The 8,743-nt window shown below is 31.8% G+C and overlaps 2 protein-coding genes across 2 annotated transcripts in view; both read right to left on the reverse strand.

The window, feature by feature from the left end:
- Positions 1–3: 3 nt before the first annotated feature.
- Positions 4–1,994, reverse strand: LOC105139994 (TMV resistance protein N-like; the record flags this gene model as incomplete). Its single annotated transcript, XM_011046651.1, has 3 exons — positions 1,403–1,994; positions 151–1,249; positions 4–39 (listed from the first exon to the last, which is right to left on the reverse strand). Coding segments are annotated over exons 1-3 (1,626 nt in total), but the record flags the coding sequence as incomplete, so codon positions are not given.
- Positions 1,995–7,540: 5,546 nt separating this feature from the next.
- LOC105139953 (probable LRR receptor-like serine/threonine-protein kinase At4g08850) overlaps positions 7,541–8,743 on the reverse strand; it is an 8,893-nt gene continuing 7,690 nt past the window's right edge. Inside the window, exon 2 of the mRNA XM_011046603.1 lies at positions 7,541–7,785. Coding sequence (XP_011044905.1) covers positions 7,728–7,785 — 58 coding nt within the window. The 3' untranslated portion in view covers positions 7,541–7,727. The remainder of the gene's footprint in view (positions 7,786–8,743) is intronic.

An 8,743-nucleotide genomic window follows, 5' to 3' on the forward strand; every position in this document is an offset into this window, starting at 1 on the left:
TTGAGCGTCTAGCACGATACCCTCCACTACCTCTGTGCCCTAAAAAACAACAAGAATTAAACAGGAAACAATAGTTTATTATCATGGGAAAGCTTCTGTGGAAAAAGTTTTCATCAAATGTTGCCTAAATGAAGAACAATTAGTTATTACCGAACAATATTTATCGAGTACGTCCATTATATCTTCGGGATGCCAAAGTCTGCTACGCTTTCCGGGATGGTTTGGAGCCATTTGATGAATGATCTCCCTTCCCATGTCTCGTAAGAGATTATCCATCTGTAACTCATTCTCACTGTTGACTGTTAAAAGGGATCTTTCCCTGAGAATATCAAAACCCATTTCTGGATAAAAACCTCGACCATCGAGAATTTTTCCCACGTAATCTTTATCCATACCATTAAAGAAACACGCAATATCAAGGAACATACCCTTCACTTCACCATCCAAATCATCCAAACTAGTTATAAGTTGCCTCTGAATTTGATGTGGAAGATGTTTTTGCAATTTCTCTATAAAACTTCTCCAGTGAGTGATGCTTCTTTGAAACAAATTAGAGCCTAGGACTTCAAGAGCCAATGGAACTCCACCAACATAATCAACTACAACTTTAGACAGCTCAACATATTCTTTCATTGGATGGGGCTTCTTAAAGGCATGCCAACTGAAAAGTTGAAGAGACTCATCATTGTTCAGTCCTTTGGAGTGATATTGTTTTTCCACTTCAAGTCGTGTGAGTAAACGTTCATCTGAAGTTGTAATTACGATTCTACTTCCAGGACCAAACCAGTCTCGCTCTCCTGCCAATCCACGTAAATGTTTCAATTGATCAACATCGTCAAGAATAACAAGTACCCTTTTACGACAAAATCGGCTTTTGATGCGATTGATTCCTTCATCATCATCGTTAAGCCCAATATATGCCTTCAAAATATCACGAAGAAGCTGTTTTTGTAATTGAAGTAGACCTCGGTGTTGATCTAATCTTTCTCTGATATTCAAAAGGCAACTACTTCCTTCAAATTTATGACAAATTTGGTTAAAAACAGCTTTTGCTATGGTTGTCTTGCCTATTCCTGGCATCCCATAGATTCCCACAATTCGAACTTCATTTGTACCAACACATACCATGGAAATGATATCTTTGACTTGAGAATCAATACCTACTGGATATGTGGCAACTTTCACGTATCTGGGATTCAATTTACTTAAAACTTCTTCAACAATCATTTGAATTAATTTTGATTCATGCCTGTGCATAGTAAAAGAAAGTCATCACTCATCAATGAAACATAAGCTGATTTGGAAATAAGATGGTGAAAATGATGCTAGTTTAAATTACAAAATGTAAATGGAGTAAAAGTTATAAGCATTTGCGATCGATATAGGGAAAGGAAAGAAGTACCCATTTGCGATACTGTGAAGATCAAACCCAGTTAATCTTCCAGCCTCCACAAGAGCTTTTCTCCACTTTTGGACCTTCTCCATTTCTTCCTTAAAAAGTTCTTCATGTCTATCAAAGGCTTCAGCAAAACTCCTTTTCTGTTTTCTAATATCAGAAGGATCAATATCATAGAAAACTGGTAGAACAATCTGACCAGCTGTTTGTCTGCAATCAAGAATCTCTGAAAGTTCATCAAGACACCAAGTGGAGGAAGCATAGCCCTTAGAGAAAACCACTATCGAAATCTTGGATTCTTGAATTGCTTTGAGGAGGTGTGAGGAGATTTCTTCTCCTTTACGAAGTTCGTTATCATCTCGAAATGTATGGATTCCTGCTTGGAGTAAAGCAGTGTAAAGATGATCCGTAAAATTCTTGCGAGTATCTTCACCTCTAAAACTTAGAAACACATCATAATGCCATCCAAGTCTAGAGGAAGAGGAAGACATGAACATCTAGCAGTGGTTTCTGCAGGTCAGAGATAGAGATGGGGCAGTGTGGTTGCTTGTTACTGGTGTGGAAGAGAGAGACACGGACGATGGTGATGATTCGTTTTATCATTTTATTATCAAAATCGTTTTCAAAAGTTGATTTAATAAAAAACTTGACTATGAGGGGTTAGCAAATCGTAGCTTATTAGTTAATAATAATACTAAAAAATGACGTGAAAGGGGGAGATCTAAAGCTCATATGGTAGCTTCCACAGTGTAAAAATAGTGTGAACGTTATCATGTTGGTGAAGAATTTTGGTAAAAATCAATTAGGAGTAGTTTGATTAATTGAATCCAGCTGCCACGAAGTTGCTTGCTTTCCAAAGTTGCTTGCTTTACAAAGTTGCTTACAATTATTAGAATATTATACTCGCTCAGTTTCCCGCCCATATCTGCGAACAGAGAAACCAAAAGCAATTATTAGGATATTAGAACATTATACTCGCTCATTTTCCCGCCCATATCTGCGAACTTTTTGTAATTTTGAAGAAGAAAAAACAATTATAAAAAAATATACAAAGCTAACAGATACAGAACAAAAAAAGAATATCAAAACTAAAGGAGTTGATACGCCATATTTAAAACCTTGTCGTGTTAATTGTTTCTTGCTACATCCACAGCATCGATCATGCCATTAAAGCTCCCCCAGCCAATAACCTGTTAATCGTGCTCACTGGGTTTGGACTTCATGACCATGGAAATTCAACAGCTGGTGAACTCCCTTGGCTCCATAGTGTGCCTTGGAAGTCTTGTTCTCTTTGGTTTTTCTTTATTCCAGTGGACGGAACGGACCACAGCCACTGATCAAGAGTTAAAAAATGTCGGAAATTTGTTGCCTTTTTCCTAAAGGTAACAGTACTTCTTCCAGCAAAATATCATTACATATGTTGAACAGGTGAAACTTTTATATAAAAAAACATAATGAATAGAAAATGTTGAGATGCTACCCGGGAAAATGGTAATCTTATATGAATTAAATTAAAGTACATCATGAGTATTAATTTATAATAAATCAAATACTTAAAGATTAAATTAAAAAAAATCCAAAAAAAAAATAGAATTCCCAACATCCAAGAAGGATGAAGAAAAAAAACAAAGAATTAAATATATCTTTAATTGTTAATTTGGTTTTTCCCACATATATATTAGATTATGTATTTTGTTACAATTGTTTTTTAAAAAAATAATAAATTTTGATTAACAATGCGAATATGAAATAAAATTCATATGCCATTTTTATTTTGATGAAAATGTTCTTTGAATTATCAAAGGAGAAAAAAGCCAAATGATTTCTGATTGCCAAAAATTTATATTTAACCAAAAGGATTAAAAAAAAAAAAAACAACCCAGCACATTGCCTACTATATATTACCTAGAATCTGGACACCAATGTGGTGGCAGAAAAATTAAGAAAGAAGATTTTTGGCTTTTAAAACTTGTTTTCAATTGTTTTTATATAAAATAACATATAAAAAATTATAGAGACCAAAATAAAATTATTTTTAGCTTAAAAACACCAAAAAAACAATTCTTCAATATGAAACTCAACCCGATTCTCAAAATCTTAAAACTTGTTTTTTAGGCATGATAAACCTAAATAATATTTTAATAGGACTCTCTGTCTAAAAAAACTTTTTGACATCAATACTATTTTTTTTTTTGCTCGAATCGATTCTAATTAAGTATTTTATCTCTTTAACATTATTTTTCTCTGATTCTTTTTCATTCAAGTACTTAAAAATATAAAAACTAAATTTTTGAATCAAAATAAACTTATTTTATAAATACGAGATTCGACATTCATTTTCTTCGTGTTTTTGCATTTTTGAATGTAGTAACCATTCATTGAATTCTTTCAATTCATTTAACTAATTGGTCTTTAATTAAAGCATATAAGAGCGCAATTAAAAAAAAATAAGGATGAAAAAAATTTGCTACAAGGCATATCCTAGGTGTTCCAGTAGATGTGATAATTTTCTCTCTCTGAATGATATGCTTCAAAGGAAAGAGGAATAATGGTACTGGCAAATTAAAAACCTGAATTTCGATATCATTTCTGTTTTTGTTTTAAAAATATTAAAATACCAACATTGGTTGTCGTCAAAGATTTCAAAAGCAGACAAAGTGGCTTTAAGAAAATTGGATTCTAACCGTTTTGATTAGTGGGTTCAAATGATGAACCTTGAAAACTTGGATTCTGCTTTTTTATATATATATTTGTTTGGGCTTAAACTGCAGTTTAGTGTATAAAAAGCGGGCTCATGGGCCTGCTCGCCCCTGCAAAATTATATCACTTCAATTACAGGAAACAAAATAACTAAGCCGAAGAACCCTACCCACAAGGAAATGAACAGAACCCATGAAAATGATAAAGTAGCTGATGTGAGGAATTTACAAATGATTCAAAGGGTTACTTGGTGCAAGCCATGTAATAAATACATAGTGGCAAATAGTTACTAGCAAAATGACAGTTTTGCGCAAGAAGAAGCCATGCCGAGGAGAAGCAGAGAGGTATCAAATTTGTTTCTTCTATTCATTTTCATTTTGTAACGATCTGATCCCAAATAATATATATAGGATTTGGGGTCTAATTTAATATCTATAAAACATTTATTATCCATTAAATAAAGTAATTATTTTAAAAAATTCACTTATATTAATGTTCACCAAATTTGTATTAAATTATCATGTTTTAGGTCCTGTTTGTTTGCTCGAAAGTATTTTTTTTTTAAGTGAATTCCGTGAAAGTGAATTCTAAGAAAGTGAATTATTTTTCAATGTTTGGTAGTATAATAGAAAATAAATTGAAAAATATTTTTCAGTGTTTGGTTATGTTATGAAAAACGAGCTGGAAAATAACTTATTAATGTTTTATTTGTTTCAAGTTTATTAAAATAATGAGAAACAAATCTTACAAATTAAAAAGTTAAATGAGAATGAAATTAAAAATAATAATTTAATAAATTATCTCAAATAAAATAAATAATAATCAAAATAATAGAGATCAAATTTAAAAAATAAAAAAGTTAAAAGACAAAGAAATTAAAATAATAATAATTAACATTTCATAAATTATTTCAAATAAAATAAGCAACAATCAAAAGAATGAGGACCAAATTTAATAGATAAAAAATTTCAATTAAAAAATGATAAGAAAAAAGCAAATAATAATTATAAAAATGAGGACTAAAGTTATATAAAAATTAAATTATAAGGGATGAAATTGAAAAGCAAATATTCAAAACAAAACATATATAACAATCAAAAGTTTGAGGACTAAATTTGATATAATTAAAAATAATATAATATTTCTAAATTTTTCACAATTCTGAAAAGTGTTTTCCGCTCAAAATAAAAGAAAAACACTTTTCTAAAAATCAAATCAAATTTTATTTTGACTAAAAAGTATTTTTTGTTGATCAAAAAATATTTTTTGTTGACCAAACTTTTCTAATAAGAAATAAATAAAGAAAAGTTTGAAAAATAGTTTTTCAAAAACCATTTTCTGGAAAACAATGAGTGTTTGAAAATGTGATCATTTTTCTTTTCAAAACATTTAAAAAGTGTACTTCAAAAAATATTAAATTAATGCATTTTTAATGTTTTTCAAAATATATTTTAAAACTTGTTTTTAATTATTTTTATACAAAATAACATTTATCATGTCATTCGAGCTAATCCTGATATATTTGACGGTGAGAACTATTTTAGAAAATACATAGTTAAATCATCACCCCAGCTTATAGTCCAAACAGCATAGTTTGGGAAATTCGGTGTAGTGATTGAGAACCGGCTGGATAAAGCTGTTTTCATTTAATAATTTCTCTTGCCTGTACATAGTTGATCTATTTTAATATATTTTTTTTTAAAGTTATTTTTGAAAACAATAACTACCATCAAATTCTATGTATCCATTTTGTGGCCATAGATGGTTAGACTTTTCAAAGAAGGCAATTGTGCAGCAACATTTTATGGACCAAAAAAGCTGTAATTTGATCTGGAAGAAAGATCCAATTCACTTAGTCGAGGGAACTTGATGATGCCATCTGTGGTGAGTGCATCTCCTTCTCCACTGTAAAATATTTGCTTTAAATTGTCAGCATCAGAAATCGTCATCTTTTCCAGGTTCGGAAGGCTTGGAGACACGGATACAGGGAAGACATATTCCAGTTTACCACATCTAAATACAACGAGAGTTTTTAATTTTGGGAAGCGAGGAGACTCTGGAATTATTTCCCTATCACCATCCTCTTCTCTGATAATATGCATCAATTCACGACAATCTCTTTCTGAAATCTTTGTCTCGACAAAGTCTTTCTACGTGCAAGCAAACGATCTGTGTAGAAAAATCTGTCACATGGAGCCAGGCCAGTTCATGCCGCACACAACCTAATGCTTTATGGCAGAGCGCGGCCTGTGAAAATGGCTCATTATGACAGAAAAACCTGTCACTTTTTTTTTTTGTCGACTAATTGATTCATTTATTTACCAAAAACTTAAAAACATTATATTCTTCCTTTTAAAATATCTTGATTCAATTATTTCTGTATCTTTTTTATTTTAGTAATTTTTCATTTCTTTAAAGAATCTTATATAAATTCATCAATTATATTGAAGAAATAAATAGATAGATTGGATGTCGGAGGAGATTTCTTATTCTTGGAAAAACATATTTCAAAGCAATATTTTGCAGTTGAAACTTATTTTATATTTTTTAAAAAAATTACTTAAACATAATATTATTATATTGTTAAATAATTTTAATATATTGATGTTAAAAATAATTTTTGAAATTGCGTGCGTTACTTGCCTGTATAGAATGTCAAGTTCTTTGATCACTTGCCCAAACTCAACATACTACTTTGAAATCTGTCATAAAGTTCATGGTTTGCCTCAAGTGTTTCAGTGCTTACTTCTAAGGAAATTTTGTTAGCTGAGGGTTTTGTAGCAACACAAGAATATACCTCCTTGGTTTTGTAAAGATATCGGAAGACCTTTATTCACTTTGATTGATAATAATACTGTTAAGTGTTTCAGTGCTTCAGTGCTTGCCTCAAGTCTTGTCACATGTGAAGAGATTAAAGAATCAAGTGATTAAAATATTGTTAATCTTGCTAGACAGTTAAGAAAGTTTGTTAACATTGATCAATGAAAATTAAAGAGAGGTTAGAAACCGTAAACAAGCTTCTAACAATAGCTTGATCCTTCTCTCTCCATTCATCAGAAATTCTCTCTGCTTCTCTTTACTTCTGTGTAATTCTGCTATCTTTTGAGCTTTCACTCCCTTAAGCCGAATAGCTTGTTCACTCTCTTTTTTTTAGGCAAATGCATTTTGACAGTTTGCTATTGTAATCCAGGCTGCATGGAGGATTCTTCAAGAGTTCACTGTGAAGAACTCTGTGCAGTTGATAGTTAAGTTTTTGTAGCATAATCAGTGTGGATTCATAGTTTAAGTGCAGATGCATAGGATGTGCAGGAATTCCTGGAGGAATTCCTGGTATATATATCTCCTTCTAGAAGCCTTTCATGCTAGTTTATTCATTTCAGCTCAATATTGAACTGAAGATTTCCTTTATTACAAGGGATGAAACAGAATCTTGAAATCCGGGTGTCCTCCTCATAGCAAAGAGCCTTTATTCACATTGATTGATAATAATACTGTACTAAAACATATTAATCGTTGAAGAAACAAAATACAAAGCAGAGAAATAATTTATTACAAACAAAGCTACGAAAATTGAAAATAACATAAGTAGGAACAATCACATACTAATTATACAAAATCTTTTAGAAAATTCTCAGCCTGTCACAGTTGTTTGAGGCATCAGATCTTCCAATGTTATTGCGGAGAATGACTTTGACAGCGGAGGCCATCGAGCTATGAGCTTTTGCTACAAATTTGCTATGAGCTTTAAAAAGTCATGGTGGTTGGAAAAAGGTTGACAATTTGCTACAAATCTCCACCTTGGTAAGATTTTTTTATCCAATCCTCGTGATCAATCAATGCTGCCTCTATTGCGCCATATGGCACTGCACCCTAAAGGTGCTCAAGACCGAGAGATGTTGACCAAGTCCAAACAATGTTGGAACTTGATTCCTGAGATACATTTTGTGAGCATGTCAACTGGATTATCTGCGGTACCAATCTTTTGTAGCAGAAAATCCCCTTTATTCACAATTTCTCGAACAAAATGAAATCGAACATCAATGTGCTAGGTGCAGGAATGATGAACCTGATTCTTTGCAAGACAAATAGCACTTTGACTATCACAATGGATATCCACATTATCTTGAACAATTCCCAAATCTTCAATCAACCCATGTAACCAAATAGCTTTTTTGAAAGCTTCTGTTACTGCCATGTACTCTGCCTCAGTTGTTGACAAAGCTACTGTTAATTGTAATATTGACCTCCAACTTACAAGCCCTTTAGCAAGTGTAAACACATAGCCTGTTGTGAAACGACGTTTGTCTAAGTCACCAGCATAGTCCGAATCCACATAACCAACTAAATTTTGTTTGAGTCTATCATCTCTTTCAAACGTCAAACCAATATCAGTTGTGCCATGAATATACCATAGAATCCACTTAACTGTCTGCCAGTGATCCTTTCTTGGATCATGCATATACCTGCTTACCATACTGATTGCATGTGAAATATCTGGTCTTGTACGAACCATCTCATGCATTAATGCACCAACTACATTTGCATACGTGATTGATACTTAAAAGTGTATTTTAATCAAGGTTTTATATCATCATTTTGCACTTGAAGTATCAATAACTCCTTAACTAAAACATGTTTTATAATAAT

This window comes from Populus euphratica, unplaced genomic scaffold (genome assembly GCF_000495115.2).
Source record: "Populus euphratica unplaced genomic scaffold, PopEup_1.0 scaffold113.1, whole genome shotgun sequence".
NCBI classification, from domain to species: Eukaryota; Viridiplantae; Streptophyta; class Magnoliopsida; order Malpighiales; family Salicaceae; genus Populus; species Populus euphratica.